We start from the raw sequence: 23,051 nt of genomic DNA, 5'->3' as shown, positions 1-23,051 counted from the left end.
CTATGTAATTTGTTGTTTCAGATCTTATATTTAGGTCTTTGATCCATTTTGAGTTGATTTTTATGTATGGGGACAGAGTGTTTTCTACTTTTATTCTTTTGCATGTGACCTTCTCATTTTCTCAGCACCACTTATTGAAGAAGCTTTCTTTTCTCCATTGTGTATTTTGGCTACTCTGGCCTTTGTGGTTCCATACAAATCTGATGATTTTTTTGTTCTATTTCTTTAAAAAATGTCATTGGGATTTTGATGGGGATTGCATTAAATCTGTATATTGTTTTGGGTAATGTGGACTTTTAGAGAGGGGGTGGGAGGGAGAGAAACATCAGTGTGTTGTTGCCTCTCAAGTGCTCCTTATAGGGGACCTGGCCCACAACCCGGGCATGTGCCCTGACTGGGAATCAAACTCTGGTGACCTGTTGGTTCACAGGCCAGCTCTCAGTCCACTGAGCCACACCAGCCCGAGCGACATTTTTAACTGCTGTTTTTTTTTAATCCACGAACACAGAATCTTTTCATTTTGTTGTGTCTTTTTCAATCTCTGTTAATAATGAATGCTTTGTATTTTTGAGTATATAGGTCTTTCACATTCTTTGTTAAGTTTACTTCTAGGTATTTTATTCTTTTGTTGCAATTGCAAAATAAATAGTTTTAAAAATGTGTTTCTCTTAAATTTCATTGTTGATGTATAGGAATGCAGTGAATTTTTTACATTGACTTTTATATCCTATAACTTTACTGCATTTGTTTGTTGCTTCTAGTAGTTTTTGGAGGAATCTTTAGGGGTTTCTGTATAAAAAATCCTGTCATCTGCAAAAAGCAATACTTTGACTTCTTCATTCCCAATTTGTATGCCTTTCATTTCTTTCTCTTGACTGAGTGCTCTGGCTAGGATTCCAGTACTTGTTGAATAAGGGTGATGGGTGAGCATCCTTGTCTTATTCCTGATTGTACAAGAAAAGCTTTCAGTTTTTCACCATGGAGTGTGATATTAGTTGAGGTACTTTCTTTACCCTTTATTATGTTGAGGTACTTTCTATACCCATTTTATTGAGTGATTTAATTATAATGCATATTTTTAATCAAATGTTTTTTATTCATCTATTGATATGATCACATGATTTTTATTCTTTATTTTGTCAATGTGGTATATTACATTAATCAATTTGTGTATGTTGAACCATCCTTGTGCCCCTGGAACACACCTTTCTCTTACATAAACCTAGTGGTAAACACATACACACACACAAACACACACAGACCTAAAACAATAAACTGAGACATATAATCGAAAAAAAAGAGGAAAAGGGAAAAAATATGGAATACCACCAAACAAAAACAACAGAAACACAAAGGGAAATAACCAATGGAGGCACAGAGCTACCAGAAAACAAAAGGTAAAATGAGTATAAGAAATCTTCATACATCAATAATTACCCTAAATGTAGATGGGCTAGATTCACCAATAAAAAAGGCACAGTGTAGCAGATTGGATCAAAAAACAAAACACAACCATATGCTGCCTTCAGGAGATGCATCTAAGCTATAGAGACAAGTAGAGACTCAAAGTGAAAGGGTGGAGATTGAATCTCTAAGGAACTGGCATCCACAGAAAAGCAGGTGCAGACATACTTACGTCTGACAAAATACATTTCAAGATCACAGAGGTAACAAGAGACAAAATTGGACATTTTATAATGATAAAGGAGACACTACATCAGGAAGATGTAACACTTCTCAAGATATATGCACCCAGTCAGGGAGCACCACAATATAGAGCAACTACTAAGAGAACACTGAGAAATTGAACTGATAACTACTGAGAAACTGACAAAAACACAATCATAGTAAGGGGCACTGCAGTGGTATTTGACAGCTATCGACAGATCATCCAAACAGAAAATCAATAAAGAATTATTGGCCTTAAAAGACACATTAGACCAAATGGATGCAATTGCCATTTACAGAGCTTTTCATCCCAGCACACCAGATTATACATTTTTTTCCAGTACACATGGAACATTCTCAAGGTTAGATTGTATGCTGAGACACAAAACTAGCCTTCAGAAACTTAAGGAGACTGATGTCATACCAAGCACATTCTTTGACTACAATGCTTTGTTAGAAATCAACTGCAAAAAGGAACAAAAACCCGAATGAATATGTGGTAATTAAACAGCATGCTACTTAAAAATGACTGGGTCAAAGAAGAAATAAAAGGTGAAGTCAAAAGATATATAGAGACAAATGAGGATGACAATACAACATAGCAAAACTTTTGGGATTCAGAGAAAGCAGTAATAAGAGGGCTGTTTATATTATTGCAGGCCTATCTCAAGAAACAAGAAAAATTTTAAGTAAACCACCTAACATATTTTAAAGAACTAGAAAAAGCAGAACAAAAGCAGCACAAAGTCAGCAGAAGAAAGGAAATAAAAATTTGAGCAGAATTTAATGAAATAGAGAACAAAAAGTCTACACAAAAGTTAATACAACAACGAGCTGGTTCTTTGAAAAGACAAATCAAATCGACATACCCCTGGCTAGACTCACTAAGTAAAAAAAAAAAAAAAAAGACTCATATAGACCAAATCAGAAATGAGAGAGTAGTTACCACAGACATCACAGAAATACGAAGGATCATACTACAATATTATGAAAGACTTATGCTACCAGATTCAATGACTGAGAAGAAATGGCTAAGTTCCTAAAATTATATAACTGTAATAACTTTCTAGACTATATTATGAAGAACTGGAAAATCTAAATAGACTTATCAAAAGTAAGGAAGGTGAAACAACCATCAAAAATCTCCCCAGGACCAGATGGCTTCACTACTGTATTCTATTAAACATTCAGAGATGATTTGATACCTATCCTTCTCAAACTTTTCCAAAATAACAAAGAGGCAGTACTTCCTAACACATTTTCTGAGACCAACCTAGCCCNGAGAGGAGTTACCACAGACATCACGGAAATACGAAGGATCATACTACAATATTATGAAAGACTTATGCTACCAGATTCAATGACTGAGAAGAAATGGCTAAGTTCCTAAAATTATATAACCGTAATAACTTTCTAGACTATATTATGAAGAATTGGAAAATCTAAATAGACTTATCAAAAGTAAGGAAGGTGAAACAACCATCAAAAATCTCCCCAGGACCAGATGGCTTCACTACTGTATTCTATTAAACATTCAGAGATGATTTGATACCTATCCTTCTCAAACTTTTCCAAAATAACAAAGAGGCAGTACTTCCTAACACATTTTCTGAGACCAACCTAGCCCTTGTACCAAAACCTGGCAAAGATACACACACACATGCACATACACACCAACCAGTATCTCTGATGAATACAATGCAAAAATCCCAAACAAAATGCTATCCTAGCAAATCAAATATGACACTACATTAAAAATAAACTGGGGTTCATCACTGCATTTTGCCATGAGAATGAGATACTTATAGCAGAGTTGGTTGATGTGAGAATGGTCTGAAACTTGTTAAAAAATGATTTTCACTTTTGAGGAAATATCTAAATTGGCCAATACCTTTGTGTGATTAAATTTTATCTTTTAAAAAATATATGGGCTGACTGTTACTTCTTAGCTCTCTGCCAGCTTATACTACCTCCAAGGTTCATTCAGGAAGGCTGTTAGGCAGGAAATAGGACCCACTGTTTGGGCAAAAGTTTAACAGTTGGGGCAGTCAGAGGACTATTCCAAGAGTTTTTCTTGCTTACAGAATATTTTTTTTTGCTTACAGAATATTAATCCAATATTTCACATTAAGTAGATGGAGTTATCCTGCTGGAATAAATCCTGGAATTTATTGGAATCTTTTTTGCTAAAAAAAAATTCTACAGCAAAATGAAATTGTATGATTTTGCTTGTTAGTCACATATTCATTAAATGATACTTGACTCAGAGGAAAATTTCTCAGTGCCTTTCCTGCAGCCATGGAATTACTTTGATCTCAGGTCTTTCAGAATATTGTTGGGTTCCTAACAGGAAAATCTGTGTGTAGTGTGCTAGAACATCGTACTGTATTGACTCTGCTAACACTCAGAAACTCTGAAAGCTCTTGTCAGATACACCCATAAACCCTCCCTTTCTTGCCCTAGGTCCAAGGATCTCATCAAGGAAGCCATCCTTGACAATGACTTTATGAAGAACTTGGAGCTGTCGCAGATCCAGGAGATTGTGGATTGTATGTACCCAGTGGAGTATGGCAAAGACAGTTGCATCATCAAAGAAGGAGATGTGGGGTCACTGGTGTATGTCATGGAAGGTACGGTTTCTCACGCTGCTCCTTTGACAATCACATATTTCCTTTTCATCTTATCAGCCTGCACACAGACGACATTAGGCAATTTCGTTTTTCCCTTTTTTTGTTGAGAAACAGTTTGAAAAGAGGTGGAATGCTACCTAGATACTAATTGTATGAAGTGCTTATGTTTAGAATATTAATTTGAGAATCTTGTATTTTTTTCAGACACCAGGAAAGTATGATAATATGAAAGAAAGAAATGCTATTTATTGCACTGAATAAGACCATACATTGTCAGATCTCTGAGCAAGCTCCTAAAGCTTCAGTGGAAGCTCAAGTCTATTCGAAGTGCATTTGGTCAGATAACAAATTGTCTTTAACTCTACCTTTAACTTTCAGTAGAGGATTAAGTTTTCTGCCATGATGCTTCCATAAAAAGAGAATGCAGTGTTTTCAGTGTTTTTCATTTGTGTGATAGAGACAAAGTATAAAGGTCGGATGATATTTTAGCTGCCTAATTAATAAGAATGGTAGCTTATTTTCATCAATCTCAGGCATGCTAAGAAACCGTTAGAAAAAACCCAAAGCGCACACTATATAGATATGTTTTATGCATAGGTAGGTTTTTATTATGTGTATTTCTAACTTGAAATTTATAATGATGTGTTTTTCTTTTGCGGGGAAAAAAGAAACCTGAAATAATGATTGTGGACTGCCTTTCAGTTAAAGTCACAGCAATGGCCATAATCTTACAAACTGCTGCCAATCTGACCCCAAGCTGTAATTTTAACTAATTCAGTGTCACTTTGGTTGATTTTGTGCTAATAGCCTTATGTCAAATTGGTAAAAAAGAAAATCAAAACCCTGTCATTTAAATTTTTATAAGTTTTAATTGAGGAAATGTTTCATTGCTTAATTACTTTTTTATCAACACATTCAATCTTCTCAAAATTTAGATAGCAATGTTATTATAGGTGGATTCTTTTTCATCTGTGAACATTAATATTTATAAGGGTTATACCATAGCAACAATGAATGAATAGAATGTAGAGGATCTTTCACGCACTTGCTTATTATGAAGGCACGCGGAAAAATACCTAAGGAGTTCACATGTAAAACCCATCCAGTGTTTCGCTGTCTCTTTCCAATTACAGGAAGTGTTTTTCATAAGATGCTTGTTTAACATGTGCCCTAGTGATTTTTAATTTAGCCCAGGCATTGTCCCAAGTATTCATACATAAATGCCAAAGTTTCTCAGCATTTTAACAAAAGAGAATAGTCATATGGTAAGACTTCACTGATCAGGATGAATGTGGAAGTTATCTGGAGGTAGTATACATGTATTACCATGTATTTTCAAGCAAAATAACTTGTATGACCACCAGATACATAGTTGCTGGCTAATAGAGGTTTCGGTTTCAGACTTTAATCAGAATTATTTGGTATTGGTTTTTTAAGGCAGTAGAATAAATAAATTAAATTGTTAAGGCTTTGTTTATGTCTTAATTATGCTTTCAAATATATAAATGGGTCTTAAAAATATTGAACAGAATTTATTGCCTTAAACAAATAGACATTGGCCTTAATTATGATGTAACATTTATCGATACCCTTAGATTCTTGCTCTACATTTTCTAATCAAAAAGATGAACTTCATTCTGCTATCATCCAAAATAAAACAAATTCCGATCTGTTGATTCAGAATTGGTGATGTGAATAAAACATCTTTGGGAAATTACTCTAATATTTTCATTTTGAAAAATGTCTAATTCATATCTATTAATCTATAGATTTTCTCAGAGAAGCTGGTTTTGTGTGCTTTCTGTGACCTTTCATGGTAGAAACAGATAGATTACATTTTATTTTGTAAAAATGGCAAGTGTCTTTGACCATTGGCTCTTTTACTTTAAACTTTTGAATAAAATTATTATTTTTCATGACATGTTTGTTATTGATAATAGCTTTTATTAAATGCTTACATATGCCAGGTACTGATTAATCACTTTACAGGGATTAAAATCTTAATCCTCATAACAAGTTTAAATTACACTTGTTGTAACACTTAGAACAATATAAGTGTTATATTGTCTATATGCTAATAGATGAAAACTTGATGTGCTGATAAGTTACATAACTCGGCCAAGATCACACACATAGGACATTTGTGGCGAAACCCTTGGCCATTGGGCTTCAGGGTTCACATATTTAATGTAAACTTTCAAAGTGTATGGATTACAAGTGCTGTATGGAGATCCCAGTTTGGGGAACAAGATGCATAGCATGAATCCATAAGATTAAAGAATGGTTTGATAATTAGCAAGAAAACAATAAAACTTGAATCACAATAGTTCAATAAGAAATTAACTAGGCATTTCCTATAAATGCCTTCAAGGCTTTCCCGCATTCTTTAAACATTAAACTGCTTTCTAACCTTTCTACAGATTGTCTCCCATGTAATCCTCTCCTCTTATTATAACTTCCTTTTTTCTTATTGAAAAATGGTTTATATTTGATTGAATCTTGGCTCACCTCTGGACAAAACTGTTCTGTGCACCTCGAAGGCCCTCTTTCTTCTGCCTACAATCAATAGCATTGATTGCATTTTTCTCACAGGTTTAAAAGAAAATATTTTTACAGAAGGAACAGTTCTTTCAGTTCATCACACAGTGACTATTTTGATAGGATTTTTGTACGCTAAGTGGTCTGTGATTGTTTACATCAACTCTGGGACCAGCCTCACGTTCCCGTTGTTACTGCACTGAGATTTCACTTCTGTCTTCTGAAGGCTGGTCATCTGCTTCTTTTTCCAGCAAGCGGGTTGGTACCAGGTCTGCATGTTATGCTGATGTCTGCCACTTTTTATTCTTCAACCTGAACATGAATCATGTTAGTCACCCTTGACAGTAAGCACGTAAAAATTCATAATGAAACTTGTATTTCTCCTGCCCCCTGAAACTTTTTTTACTGTCTTTATATAATTAAATCATGTACTGAAAGCTGACATTCAAACAGGGATTTTATATCAAATCGAACATTAATGATGAATCTCACTATGTCAGCTGGCATTCAAAACACTACCTGAGAGTATGAAGAGATGGAATGAATTTTCATATAAACTAGCTCTCTCAGTAAATTTAACATGTTTTATTCACACAAATCAGGTGTTGCCTTTTGACCTTAAGTTTTTCATGTTAATCTGTGAACTATTTTTAGAATAGCTGAAATATCAATGAACTTATTTTTTCAGTTCCTTTCTAGGCCTGAGCTTATAATGGTAGTGTTAGCGAATGAGCTTATATACTGTTCATATAAAAACAAAACATACATCTATTTATTAAACATTCTCATTAGCAAAGAGGCTCTAGAAGTATTAAATGTGAATATTAAAATATATTTCCATTACAGAGTTAATGGCAAAAACAGGGAACTGAGATAATTAGAGAACATGTAGGGTGTTGTGTTTATTTTGGGGTACCGCTCTTCACAAACACTTTAATATACTTGAGCTAGTCTAGGAGGCATAACACACATTTTTTTTAATTGACATTGTTTCATGTACAGATGGAAGTTTTAGGAGGAAGGGCTGTTTTTAAATGCTGAAAGATTGTCACATGAAGAGGCAATTATTTCTCATGAATTTAGCAGGCCTAAGAAGAAATTCAAGTCATAGGGAAGAAGACTTTTGAATTAATATTTTTCTAATTAGTTTGTTGCAAACGTGAAATGTGTAGTGTGATGTGATGGCGAGAACCCCATCTCAGGAGGCAACCTAGATGCCTCAGGGACCACGCAGCCTCTGCACGGGAACTTTGTGTGGGTACAGGAGGGACTTCCTGTGGCTGACTTGTAACGCATCTTCCATCCCTTCTTCAAACTCCAAGCTTCTGCCTGTCAGTCTGCGAATGGATGTCCTTCAAGGTAGCTTATGAGAAGAACCTAGTCTTGCTTATGAGAACCCAGCCTTCCAAAGGTTTCTCCTTCAAAACCTGCGCCTCTATGGAATGTGCATGTTTACTTTTAAAAGTTTTTATGCTTTATGTTATATAAAACAATTTAAGACTACAGACATTTTTTGTTGCTTAATTTGTGCCGTTCAGTATTATGTTCTGTATATATCCCAATGTATTTATCTTTCTACTATTGATTGCATGGGGTCTGTTACAAATAACACCCTTTTTGTTACAAATTTTTGTTACAAAAATCATTAGCATGTAATTCTGTAACATAGTATCACAGTCAAGCATACCAAGTGACATTTTAGGTGAAATGTTCAAATTAAAACTATAAATTATTACACCCATAGTATTACCCTACCAGACATAGTGAAGCAGGCCTTACTTCTGCTGGAACCTCTATTTTCCAGTTATTTTGCTTCTGATTACTAATGACACTGAGCACCATTTTACATGATTGTGTGTGGTTTGTGTTTCTTCTGTGAAGTATCCAGGTATTCTTCCCCCATTTTTCTGTTGGTTGACTCTACATGTTTTAGAGCTTAATCGTTGACGACTACATGCAATTCACATACCTTCTCCTATCTATAGTTTGCATTTTGACTCCTGTGTGATATCTTCTGTTGAACAGAAGTTATTAATTTTAATGTGGTCCAAGTGTATCTGCCTTCTTATTAATTTGTGCTTCTTGTGTCTGTAAGAAATTTTGAAAGGCAGTGTTTTGGATGCCTGTGTATGTGTATGTGTGTGTGTCCACCTCTCAGTTAGGTATGTTAAGTATTATCAATCAAGAGATATCCACATTTATAATCTAAAAGAGTGTGGCTCTTTTCAAAGCAGGAAAGGTGATATTTTCTTCCTAACATATTTTAACAATTCTTTATAAATTGTTCTCAGGAGATAGTAAATTTGTTCTTGAATATGCTTGATAGTAGAAATTTCTTTTTTCTGGGAGGGTAAATTTGGAAATAATCATTTAGTGACAGATTTGATGAATAGAGGTAGGTGATTAAGATGGGTAATGCCTTTTTGGCTCAAATATGTAAAGATGTATGTATATGTACCATTTGTTGTACAGTTCAAGACAAATTAACAGGGTATATTGGTCAAGAACATCATTCTTGAAAAACTGACCTAGTTTGAAGGGTGGTATTCTTACTTAAGAATACTGCTTATGTCCTTGTTTAATTTTATAGAATACGGCCTTACTATGTGTGGTTCTAATGTATAGTTCTTCATTCCCTTTCTAAATTATTAGTGGTGGCATTGAATGTACTACATTGAGAAGGGGAATACTTTGGCTTTTTGTATGATTGATGACTCCTGAAAGCTAAAGTAATTACAACTTGATGTGCTTTTTTTTCTGAGAGGGTATTTGAAAAGACATCAATTTTCTAAAAAAATTCATTTGGAATTGGTAAATCAGGTCGTGGGTTATGTTAAAAATGCACACGTATACACCTATATTTTCCTTACTATTACTGTATAACTTATGAATTATATTTATATAAGGATTTATTTGCTAAAAAATCAATTTCCGTATTCTTCAATTTTGAGAGAATGCCAAATTTGGAAGTTTAAAATACATTTTTTGGTAAAAATTAAGAAATATAAAAAGCATAGCTGAAAAATGAAAAGAAAATGTGGATTAGTACCTTTTGGGCAATGGTGTGATGCCACATTGATTTCTTGCTAATGAGGTAAAATTTACGTCAGCCATTATTACCCGGATCTGTTGAACAGTGTGCATGCTGAACATTAAACAGGATTGTAAAATTGTTGTGGATTCATTTTAAAAAACACATAGATGCATTTCTTTAGGGCCTTTAACAAGATTTCCAATGATTTTTGTGGAAGGCTGGATAGACCAATGCTTTTAATATCCATCCCTCTAATGAAAAATCCTTGAAAGGTTAGTAATTGTTTTGGCACACTTTCAAATAGAGCAGGGGCAGATCGGAGCTATGTCCCTGTGCAGTGAAGCTGTGTGGTGCGTCTACCATGGCAACAGCCCTTGGCAACAGCCCGCCACACCCTCACCCAGAGAACATCAGAGAGATGTCTGAAGTCCCCGTTGGAATTCTCCCATGACTCTGCAGTTGAGAAACACAGCCTGTCATGGCATATACTCTATCTGAATTTAACTCCTGTAGGTTTGGAAGGCTGCAGTCTGAGTCCCATTGCTATACTTAGGCCCTTCTATAAACCTTCTGATGAAAACAAAAATGGTTTTGTACTAAAGCTCCTGAAGTGGCGCACGGAAATTTGTGAATTATGATAGATAAAATGGTCATAAAACCAATTCCTCAGAATTCACATTTAATGCATATTAACATATCAAGGAATTAGGGCTAAGTATATTTACGTTAATACTTTGCGTAGTGCCATTTTCCTGCCAAATTTGTCCAACATTACTAAAGTGCATTGCTTTCTGTACATCACAAAACTTTATAGTTATTCATAAGAATAATGAGAGCAAATGCTTTTAAAACCAGATTATTTCACTTCTCTTGGCTATTTGCTATTTTGTGTAATTTAAGAACAGTTAAGTTACTCTGTATACTTTTTAATATCAAAGCAAATTCAGTTAATCTGTTCATTTATCAATAGCAATATATTAGCAAAAGCACTAGTGAGGTTGGTCAAACTTTTGTGATAGATGGTTTTCCACTTCACAAATACATAATGATATATTTTCAGAGGAAACTAAAGCTTTACAAAAAATCATAATTAACAGTCAACGTGCTTTAAATTTTTCTGCAAAAACTGGGCATGCTTTTTTTAAAAGATCATCTGTTTCCCACTGGTAAAAGAAAGAAGTGAACATTTGTTTCCAGAGCAGTTTAATTAATTAGTCTGTTATCATAACTTTCACTGAAAGCCACATACATATTTATCAAATATATCATTTTTGAAATTTTTATGGCTAGACCATAATTGTTATATTTTACATTTGGATCATGTTCACTGAGCATCATTTTACTATTCTACTATTAAGTTTGAATAAAGTTTTAGAGCATTTAATACCTCCAATAATAATCTTAATATACTTTTATGCTGTCTCTGATGACTTACTCAGTGTTGGTATGTGCCCTGAAATGAAAGCCATTTTTTAAAGATCTATAATAATTTGCTTCAATATTTCCAGTGCAAATATTTTCTATTGACACTGTTGGAAACATACATACTCATATTTTTGTACTGTGTACCTGTGTGTATATGGACTTACATAAAATTATTCATTCTCAGAGCTCAGATTATGTTTCAGGAGATGATGGGGTGATTGTAATATTATATATAGGATTCTATGAATTGTTACATTTAAAGTTACAAAAAATCAAGATTAATAACAATAATCATAAGTATCAATGATAAGGCTCTCAAGTGAATTAAAAATTAATCTGCAGCCCTGGCTGGTGTATCTCAGTGGATTGAACATGGGCCTGTAAACCAAAGGATCACGGTTCGATTCCCAGTCAGGGCACATGCCTGGATTGCAGGCCAGTTCCCAGCAGGGGACGCACGAGAGGCAACCACACATTGATTTTTCTCTCCCTCTCTCCTTCCCTTCCCCTCTAAATATAAATAAATAAAATCTTTAAAAAATTAGTCTGCAAAGGAAAACCTTAGTTTATAGATTTTCTTTTGAGTACCACGTTGCATGCTATTCTCTTAAAAAAATTAAGATGACTTGTTTGGAAAGTCTTGAAATTTCATTTAATCCTACAAATTGAAGTTTTTTTAAAAAAATATGTAATTATTGTTCAAGTACAGTTTTCTGTCTTTTACTCCCATCCCAGCCCGCCCCCGCAATGCTCCCCACCTCCTTCCCATTTCCCTCCCTGCCTTAGTTTTTGTCCATGTGTCCTTTATACTTGTTCCTGTGAATCCTTCCCCTTTTCCCCTGAAATTCTCTCTCCTTTCCCCTCTGGTCCCTGTTAGCCTGTTCTGTATTTCAGTGTCTTTGGTCATATTTTGCTTGCTTGTTTGTTTTGTTGTTGAAGTTTTTATTTAATTTAAGTTTTTATTTATTACATCAGTTCTAAAGGTGGAAGGCAAATGAAATAAGGAAAATCATCCAGCAGATTTTTAGTTTGCTGAGGATGAATTAGGTCACATATATATGGAGCAGGGCATCGCTGAACTGCCCTGCTTTTCTTCCCTCTCTATGGTGTGTTCATAGGAAGTAGAAAGACATTAGCAGTGAAGCAGAGGCATTCATGCCGTCGTCCATGAATATATGAATTTTTTTATATTTCCCTTGGAAAGTGAGAGTAGCAAAGAAAGTATTTAATGAAGCTGTTTTTGAAATACGTTGTTTCTACTCTGATTCATTTATTAATCCATTTGATTATTTATTTATTCCTAAAATTCAATTTCTAAAATACCTCCTCAGTGCTGACATTATGTCTCAGTGGACATGGTGGATACAATAGTGAACAAGTCACATACAGTCTTTTCTTCTCTAGAGCTTACATTCCGGGGATGGTGGTAGGAGGACAGGGTAAAGAACATGAATAAGTGAAATACTTTCACGTAGTAAAATAGCTATGAATAAATTAGACAAAACTGGGTGATGGGAGAGAGAATCATAGAGGTGAGTCTGGCAGTGATTGGTGAGTCAGAGAAGGGTAATCTGAGTGGGTAATACTTGAGTTGAGACATAGATGACAAGAATGAGCCAGACACACAGAAAGCTCGGGGTGTTAAAGAGACAGAAAGAAGGCAGTGGCATGAGCTAAGGTTGGAGAGGTTGGCAGAGCCAATGTGACCCTATAAGTAATTTGTGTTTTTATTCCAAGAAATTCAGATAAAATTGTAAGAATTTAAGTTGAGATGGGACATAATCTGATTTATGTTTTGTAAGTAGATAAATTAATTACACTAATTATCAAAGGTTAGAAAAAATGTAAAGTTCTGAGGGAAATGGGGCTACCAGTTGGGAGTTTAGGGTTATAATTCAAGCAAAATACAATGTTGGTTAGGCTAGGACAGCAGTGTGGGAGACCAGAGAAAGATGGTGTGTTTTGGCAGCTCATAGATGTCGTATGGGGGTCAAAGAAACAGAAGTTGGGAATGACTTTTAGGTTTTTGATTTAAATAGTTGGGTGATTTGTGGTGCCATTGTGAGAGGAAAAAAGTGAGAGCAATTTGTGTTTAAGAAAGTAAGCCAAGAGTTCATTTCTGGCAATGAGAATTTTCGATGCCTATTAGACATCGCATTGGAAATGTCAAGTCAGTGACAATGAGTAAGCAAGTTTGAAAAGCTCAGTTAAGAAGTGACCAGAGGGGAGAGGGGAGGGAATTTCAGGGGAAATAGGGGAGGGATTTAGAGGAACATACATAAAGGATACATGGACAACAACTGAGAAGGGTGGAAATGGCAGGGAGGAGGGGAGCACAGGGGGTGGAATGGGATGGGAGTAATAGACAGAAAACTGTACTTGAAAAATAAATAAATAAATTAAAAAAATTTTTTTAAAAAAGAAGTCATGCATAAAGGATACCTGGACAAAATCAAAAGGGGGTAGGACTGAGGGTGGGAGGTGGGGATGACTGGGGTTGGGGGAGTGAGACAACTACTTGAACAACAATAGAAATAAAGAACAAAACAAAAAACAAAACAAAATTATACCTGTATTTTTTGTCAGATTGGCAAAAAATATAGTATATTTTTTGATGAACAGCAAAATTTTACTAATTAGTTTATGTGTACTAGGAGATGTAAAAGATTGAAGATAGCTGATCAGAAAACACTATTTTTATTTCTGTGAGGGTTCACTGTATATAACTATAAAACTTTGGTGCAAATGTTAGAATAAAAACTGAAAAGCTGTGGGATTAAAAAATGCTTAAAATAATTTTTGAAATGAAAAAAAAAGGACATTGGTTGCCAAAAAAAAAAAGAGGTCAGAGTATGGAGGTAGGAGAATTCTGCTAGCTAGACCAGGCTCAGAAGGAAGCTAATGAATGGCATTCTTGTAATTATAATAATTGGACATGCAACAGACTAAATGGAAAAATTTGTATACTTTAACAGATTTAATAGATCTAGTCTTAAGTATTTTTAAAGTCTCCATGAGAAATCATTGCAGTAAACTGAAAATGTCTTCCTATTTTCTGCAAAATAATACGAGTATTCTTAAAGCAGTAATTCTCCAAGTGTAGTATGGGGACCTTTCAAGTGCTCCTTGAGGTCAGAACTGTTTTCATTAATAACACAAGCAGGTTATTTGTCTCTGTCTCATTCTCTGATGAGTATGCAGTGGAGCTTTCTAGAAGCCACATAATATAGCAGAAGATTAAATGCAGAAAGAGAGTATGCAGCTACAAATGCTGGTGAGCTACAAATCAATTAGGTTTCCAAAAAGTGTAAAGTAATGGTATGATTCTTACTCAATTGTGTATTTTTATTTTTTTAAATTTATCTTTATTGCATTGTTCTATTACCATTCTTTCCTCTTATATCCACGCCCCCCAATCTCCACATTGTTTCCCATGCCCATGAGTTCCTTCTCTTTTTTCCCTTTTTTTGCTCAATCCCTCCATCCACCCCTACCAAGATGTCAGCTTTCTTTCTACCTGTGAATCTGTCTCTGTTTTGCTTGTGAGTTCAGTTTATGCATTAGATTCCACATATGAGTGAAATCATATGTTATTTGTCTTTCTTTGATTGGCTTATGTCACTTAGCATAATGTTCTCCAGGTCCACCCATGCTGTTGCAAATGGTAAAATTTTTCTTTTTTTTTCTTTATTTTGCGGCCGAGTAGTATTCCCTGTGTAAATGTCCCATAGTTGTTATATCCACTCATCTACTGATGGAAATTTGGGCTGCTTCCAAAAGATAACCCACTGAATGGAAAATGTATTTGGGAATACATCTTATAAGGGGTTAATATACAAAATTTATAAAGAATTTATAAAACTCAATACCCAAAACCAAACAATCCAATTTAAAAAATCAGCAAAAGACCTAAATAGACACTTCTTCAAAGAGGACATACAGATGGCCAACAGACAAATAGACTCGATGTGGCTAATCATCAGAGAAATTCAAATCAAAACTGCAATGAGATACCATCTCACACTTGTCAGAACAGCTATCATTAGTAAATCAACAAACAACAAGTGCTGGTGAGGATGTGGAAAAAGGGGAACCTTTTGCACTGTGGGTGGGAATGCAGACTGGTGCAGCCACTGTGGAAAGCAGTATGGAGATACCTCAGAAAATTAAAAATAAAATTGCCTTGTACCCAGTGATTCTACTTATGGAAGTTTATCTGAAGAAACCCAAAACACTAATTCAAAAGAGCATAAACATTGTATGTTCATTGCAGTATTATTTCCATTTTGTTTTTTTAAATGTATTTAGTTAATTTTATAAAAATATATATCTAATATGTCATAAGTTTATTATTTTCAAGTGAATATTTGAAAAACTCAGTTTTCGGGTCAAATGAAATAAAAATCAGCCCACATAAGCAAAAGCTTTCTGAGGTTTTCGGTAACTTTTGACAGTGTAAAGAAGTCTGAGACTAAGAGTCTGAGAAATCCTGCCTCAACTATATGGCCTGAAGACAAATATGACTAACTGGATATTTGTGTCTGAAAATAAGCTGTGATTAAAGTTCAAAATATCAGATATCACCTACCTCCTCTCCCAAATAGTACAGAAAGAGGACCAGGTATGAAACAAATGTCTTGGTACATCAGAAAGAGAAATGTTTTTGTAGAGGTCTACCTGTAGGTCTAGTTCACATGGCCAGCCAGGTTGATCCTGGGCACGTTGGCTGCACTGGAGTGCTAACTGTCCTCTTAATTACATCCCGTTTCACGACTTGAAAGGTATCCTCGATGCATTGTTGTGTGTTCTGTTTGCACATTTTCTAGTGTTCAAGATGTGAAAATTGAATCGGGTTCCCCAGTGATTATCTTGAATTAGTGTAGTACAATAATGATTTTTTTCAGCAATTAGACTTTAATTATAGTTCTGAAGGGATGAAAGAAATGTTATTTAAGCCAGTCATTTTTGGAGAAGGAGTTGCGGTAAAATTTCTCACTTAAAAATCCTAGAAGATGTAACATTTTGTTACATCTTGAAGGCTCAGTACAATAACTCACCTAATACTTTAAATGCTTTCAAATTTAAATAAAAGAATACATTATTCTTTTACTCGGTCCCAGTGTAGGAATCTCCATGCGTATGAAAACCCAAATTGTCAGCTATTGATTGGATGTCTCTTTTTAAATTCTTATTGCTAAGTAGATGTTTGAAATGCCTAGAAATTTCTCTTATGGTGCATTTTGCACGAGGCTTTTTCATTTACGAGTGCATCTTCTTGTGTTGATATCTCACTACCATGCTATGGAACACTTCCTTGGGATAAGTTAAAAAAAAGCAACCACCTTGCTGCTTTCATTTATTGTTCTTGGAAAGAAAACTTTCTTTTTTCTCCTCCCAAAGGTGGCTTTTATGAGATAAGTAACATTGGAAGATAAAAGGCTTATACCAACTGTGAGCACATATGGCATTATATTGTGCTGAAAAATTAATTTTAGAAATTATTTTTGTGCAAATTATAGCTCAGTGTTTTCATTTTATTTATTTATTTTTAGAACAGCACATTTTGTTTCCTGACTTTTCTTGACATAGCTAGACGGCTGAACTAGGTTTCTGCCTCTTGTCTCTATGTGCTCAATGTTATAAGATTTGGCCATTTGGTCTCAGTTGTCACGTAGAGAAATGACCACTGGACAAACAGCCATAAATCTGGGGAGTTTAATCTAGGTCCACCCATTGAGCAGTCACGTGACCATGTGGGGATGATTGAAGTCATCCCCTCTGTTCTTTACTTACTCTGTTTCTGAGATCCCTGGAAGACACCCTCATTCCCTAAAAACAGCCCACACTGGAAACCTAGGGGTTGCTCCACCAGGCCCCACCTGTGTTGATTGGCAAATCCCAGTTAATCCATTAGTTATCACTATCATGGATCCCTGTCTGCTACTGTTGAGTTCAGGCCTTCATAAATTCTTTTGAATTTTTCCAGCAATTCCTTTAGGACTTCTCATTCTTAGACTTATTCCCCTTTCATATTCTCTCTTCATTACTATGAGTAAGATCTAACAGATTTGTTCATGTCATCTCCCTCAACATCCTCAAATAGGTGGTGGTGTCTCTGTGACTCTGGATGTGTTTTCCTCTGGCGGAGAACATATGCTAAGACATTACTGCTCTTCCAAGTCAATGTAGGAGTTTAAACTGCCAGGAAACCTCTCTGACACCTCCCAGCTGGGCTGGATTCTTTTCTTGGAAGTTCCTGTAATGTCCTCTGTGTCTCTGTTTGCAAGCACATCGGTCAGACTCTGTTCTGTTCATTCATCCAACATGTGTCTTCAGGAACTAGTTATTCTGCCTATACCTTGTGCGTTGTTCTAAGTGTTTTGGCTATAGTAGAGACCAAATTTTGTTTTGCTTTTATCCTAATGGAGATGTACAACAAATAAACAAATATTTGCAATTTGTGTGTAATGTATTTGTGATTTGTGTGTGTGTATGTGTATGCCTTCTGTAAAATCAGGTGGTTATAAAGCATGGTAAGCGGACAGAGAGAGTGACATGACCAATTAGGAAGGAACTGCTGTTATGGGGGGCAACCAGGGAAGGCCCTAGGAACTGAGTGTTCAGCAGAAGCAGGGACATGAATGAGGTGGCAATGGGCCGTGCTAATATCTGAGGCAGAGAGAATAAAAATGTACAAAGCTCTGGGACAAAGTTCAGAAAGCAGTTTGGAAGCCAGTGTGGCTGACGGGGAGTGAGTGATTTATGGGTGGAAGTCACGGAGCTAGGTAGAGAAATCAATGATACAACAGAAGTCCGGTGGCCTTGTAGGCCATGTTCAGGACTTTAATTTTTTTTTAATCGAGGTGGAAACCCGTAGGAGGGTTTGAGTAGGAGAGCAACATGCTCTAATATGGCTTTTTTTTTTTCAGCTGTGGAAAGTGAACTCTTTCCACAGGGTAGGGAGGAGGAAAGCAGGGTAATCAGTTAGAAAGCTGATTGAAATAGTCAAGAAGGGAGATAAGGATGACTTGGACTAAGTTGGTAAGAAAGGTCAAATTGGGAAACCGTTTTAAAGGTTCATTCAATAGTATTTAATAATGGGTTGCATTGAAAGTAGTATGTGAGATTCAGAGAGGAATGATGGATTCCAAGTTTCCATCCTGAACAACTAGGATAATGGAGTTGCCTTTTGCAGAAATTGGTGACTATTTGAGGAGCAAGACTGTCAGCAAATAATCTAGTGTACTGTCATTGTTTCCTTATTTTATTAGGATTCCTATGTTGGAGTCACAAAGGGCCTTAGAAATAGTGGTTAAAATTAGATCTAAATTCATTTGTCTTTCACGTGATATCCTTGAGGTGAGTGGAAGAGGCTGGTGGAGCATCTCGACCTCCTGTGGTCATTCAGGCGCCAGGTTTGTTCCATCTGCTGCTCCTGAATCACGGCCTGATGACTGTACATAGTTGAAGCTGGGTCATTACCCTGAGTACCAGGTGTTTCGACCTGGGAGAGGGGAAGAAGGAGAATGACGGGGCAAGGAGGTTTATCCTCAAAGTGAAGGCGTACCCTTCATCCTCTCTCATCCTCTGGTCTAGGACTTCGCTCAAGAAAAGCTAGAAAATGCAACCTCCACAAGGGTAGCCACCTGTCCACTGAAAAATAAGGGAGAGAATGAATTTGGGCAGACACTTTGCCTTATTTGTTTCTCTGTCATAATCAGCTGAAGGATGGGAACCACCTGTGTTCTCTCTCACCCCAGTGCTTACCATCATGCCTTCCCATGGCATAGACTCACTACATGTTGATTTTATCAACAGTAAATTAGTTATATGGGACAGAAATTATTTTATATTGGATATTGTGTTTCCACCTATGAACTTCTGAATTAATTTCATAATTCATTTTTCCCCATCTATGTATTTATATATGTTTATCATTAATGAAGAAAACTGTAGCATTTCAGTTACCTTTGTTAGTGTCTTATGTTTATTTTGTAGGGTGAACAAATCATGATGAGCTATTATTTATGTTTTTCAAGAGCGTGGACCTTGCACAGTTGCTTCCAGATACCAGTTTCAGACACCTCACTGGGTGATGACAGAGTGACTCACTTTCATGTGGTAAAATTGCATCACCTGCTCCAAACTGCTTAATTCTCCAAACCTCATCTCACCTTCCACTTAACCAAATGTTGCTATTTCTTCCTACTACTCTTTAGCTTAAAAATTAGAGAAGATGTAGTTAGGCTTAATTTTTTTAAATAAAGGAGTCATAAACTATATAACATTTAAAATACATTTTGAAATAAAGACTCTAATCTGAAGATATGAAGATATAATTTAATTAGAAAAATTGGAAAGACAATAAAGTAGGTAATAATCAGGCAGCTGAGAGATGGCACATTGTATCTCGTTAGAACAAACTGAAGTTGGACTATGAATGTGAAAGAGAATAGTTTCCACTTCTTTGTAATGTGTCATTTTAAACATCGGCCTGCCTTCTTTCCAAGGTCTGTGTGTGTCTGTACATCTTGTCCAGTCATCCTTTTTGTGGAACAATACACTCCACTTTCCAAACACCTCCAGAGGGTGTGATCGAATTCTTGTGTTTATTTGCAAATTTTCAAGCCTGGTTGTATGTATCAAATATGTTTTTTAAAATTTTATTAGTAGAATTTTATTTTATTTATTTTTTAAAAGATTTTATTTATTTATCTTTAGAGGGGAAGGGAAGGAGAGAGGGAGAGAAATATCAATGTATGGTTGCTTCTTGTGCGTCCCCTGCTGGGAACTGGCCTGCAACCCGGGCATGTGCCCTGGCTGGGAATCGAACCATGATTGTGTGGTTCACAGGCCTGCGCTCAATCCACTGAGCTACACCAGCCAGGGCTATTAGTAAAATTTTAATTGAAAAAAATTAAATGTGAACAAGGATATTGAAGGACCTCTACTTGACTCTCTAAGTTCCATGAGGGCAGAAACCTTGCAGGTCTTCCTCCATGCCTAGCCTGGGGCCAAAATATAGTGTTTCGTTCATTTAGTAATTAATAATCTTGCTTTGGTATATCAGGGTGATGCTCTAACCAACTGAGCTACTTGGCCAGGGCTCTAATAATCTTGCTTGAATGCTAAACATGCTTCCTAGCACCAGAACTTCACAGTTTATTTTAGGGAATCCAGATACACACCCACACACATGCAAAAACTCTAAAATATACACACACAAATAACTATAGTAAATTCCCTTCAAATGTAGAATTATCTCCTCATGATGAAAATGAACAATAATCCATTATAGCTTCTGAAAAATTTTAAGATAGTTATTAAGCATGTAGTTAATTCTGAAAATTATCTTGTTTCCCCCATAAATTTAACTTTATTTCATTTGTTATGTGTCCCCCTTTTAGCCTTTTAAGCTCTACATCCTCTGTGGAAATTTAATAAGCCAAAGCTTTAAAACATGGTTTGTGTGATGGTCTGACACGGTACCATTTGGACGTAGTGTCCTTTGATTAAGATCCTTAGGATTGGGTAACGTGTATTTATATAAACATATGTAAATGCTCAAGGAGGGTTCAGGGTGGAGGGGGACAAAGGAGAGGAAAATGGGACAACTGTAATAGCATAATCAATAAGATATACTTTAAAAAAGATGCCATTTGGAAGGGCAGTGCACCATATGGTGGTCACGCCATGGTCACTGGCGTAGTAGTTAAGATTCCGGGAACAGAGAGATTCAGAACACCTGTATATTGATCTTCCATCCAGGTGGAGGCACATCACAGTGATGCTCAAGACAGAACTTGTCAAGCTAAACTTTGCCCTGAGGAGAGCAAAGAAAATTTAAACAATTGTGAATATAAATGTTTACATTTCTATATCTTATAATGCTTTGTCTATAATGAAAATGAAACTGAGGTTAATAAACTTTCAACATGCATGGCAAATGTATTTCTTCAATTCATCGCACCAAATATATGCCTTTCCAAACCACCTGGCCATACGATAGAATTGCTAGGTTTAAAGAAACCTTAGAAAACGATCAAATATTTCCCATAATTGATTAGATGAACGGTGTAAGCCCAAGTTGAATATTTCAGAATATTGAACGCCATAAAATCTGTTATTGTTGAGAATGTTTTCCCTCATGTTTACTTAAACTAATGCAACCTGGAACTCTCTTTTTAAGTCTAATTACATTTTTATTGTTCAAAATGGCAAAGGGGAATCAGCTTCAGTTCCATTATCCTTGTTGCCATGATTGAGGAAGAAAGAAAATTCTTCAAGTATGTTTTGCGTTTAGGGAGATAGTAATGGATACTCGTGAAAAATAAGTCATGGACAAGTTATTTAACCTTGAACTTGTGTTTATTCCCTGTAAAATACCAATAATAATGCCTTCCTCAAAGAGTGCTCGGGAGGAGGAACATATATAATCACAAATATGAAACACTTATCACTCAGTCAAGGACATTGTAAACATTTTTAAATGTATATTAATTATTCTTCTTAGTATAGAAAATTAGCAAAAGAAATCCAAGTATTTAACTTTCATCTCTCCTAAAGATGTGCATCTAATGAAGTTTTATTTTATTAGTCTCAAGATGTGGGAACTCAACGTTGAAAATGGTAAATGTTTCACAATTAGCTCTGAGAAAAAAGAGAAAAGTTCCGTCGTTTGTAATCTTTGCAAGTTTCTGTGGTACGAGTACTCCCAGTACACCAGTTTCAGACTACCGACATGATGCCTGAATGCAGAGCTGTTAATCCATTTGGGTCAGCTCAGGCACATTACTAAGTAAGGCCAGTTTAGAAAGAACTGCTAAATCAATCATAACTGTAATTGCAGAATTGGTACATAAGTTTGACACATACTTTTATTAATTATTCAAGGACTATATTTTTCATCAGTGCGGCTCATTGCTTACACTTCCAATATCAATTCCTTTCAGCACTGAAATTTGATTTCCCTTCAAATCTTCCCTTAGAGGTTGCACCTGACCGAGAACTTGCATTTGCCCCATCTGAGAACAGCAGCAAGTTGGGTGCATTAAGCTTCAGCCATTTCTCAAAGTAGCACACGATGTCATCCGTGTTAAGTGTTTTATTTATACATTATAATTTTTTACAGTGAAAGAAAATGTGAAAGGGCAAGAAAATGTGAATTCCCTAGTTCTTTATCAACTCACCAATAAAGTTTCAGAGAAAATAATGTATTTTATAGCTGTCCATTTCTGGAATTGAGAAACACCAGCAGTGGAGCAGTAGCTGAGATGGTTGGCTAGACTCAGTTTGTGTTCCTTAGGCCACAGTTAAGATGCTACCATAATGTAGATGATCTCATTTAACTCTTTAAATTCATGCACATATTAGTTATAGATTCAAAATTTCCTCACATTCAAAATGTGAGGTTCTCCACATTGGTTACCTTACCAAGGATTGGTCTATCCTACTGGTCAGCCTACAGCACGTACTCTTTTGATATAATGGCTGCCACTTCCTCCCACCAACCAGAATTTTATGCTTTTTCTTCAGTTTGTTTCCAATTGTAAGATGACTAAAGTATTTGCTCTCATATTCATTTAAATACGTAGAATTGCTTCCTTAAAGGTGGAACGTGAAACATCTTTCAAATCTTTTTCCATCCTTTTTGGGAAGGGTATCAAATTACTTTATTTGAACGAATGGTACAAATGAAAGAACCTAAGTGGATGATTTGGTACAACTTATGGAAAGGGAAAGGCAACTGCACCAAG

The 23,051-nt window shown here is 35.7% G+C and overlaps 1 protein-coding gene across 2 annotated transcripts in view; it reads left to right on the top strand.

Annotated features, from left to right (window-relative positions):
• Positions 1 to 23,051, top strand: part of PRKG1 (protein kinase cGMP-dependent 1) — a 1,201,643-nt gene that overhangs the window by 145,697 nt on the left and 1,032,895 nt on the right. For both annotated transcript variants that reach the window (XM_037066937.1, XM_037066936.1), the window contains exon 2: positions 4,132 to 4,298. In XM_037066937.1, coding sequence (XP_036922832.1) covers positions 4,132 to 4,298 — 167 coding nt within the window. The remainder of the gene's footprint in view (positions 1 to 4,131; positions 4,299 to 23,051) is intronic.

This window comes from Sturnira hondurensis, unplaced genomic scaffold, assembly GCF_014824575.4.
Source record: "Sturnira hondurensis isolate 20B ecotype Veracruz unplaced genomic scaffold, ASM1482457v3 Scaffold0016684, whole genome shotgun sequence".
Classification (NCBI taxonomy): domain Eukaryota; kingdom Metazoa; phylum Chordata; class Mammalia; order Chiroptera; family Phyllostomidae; genus Sturnira; species Sturnira hondurensis.
Note: the sequence above shows the minus strand (reverse complement) of the source record. Positions and strands in the feature narration are given on the sequence as shown.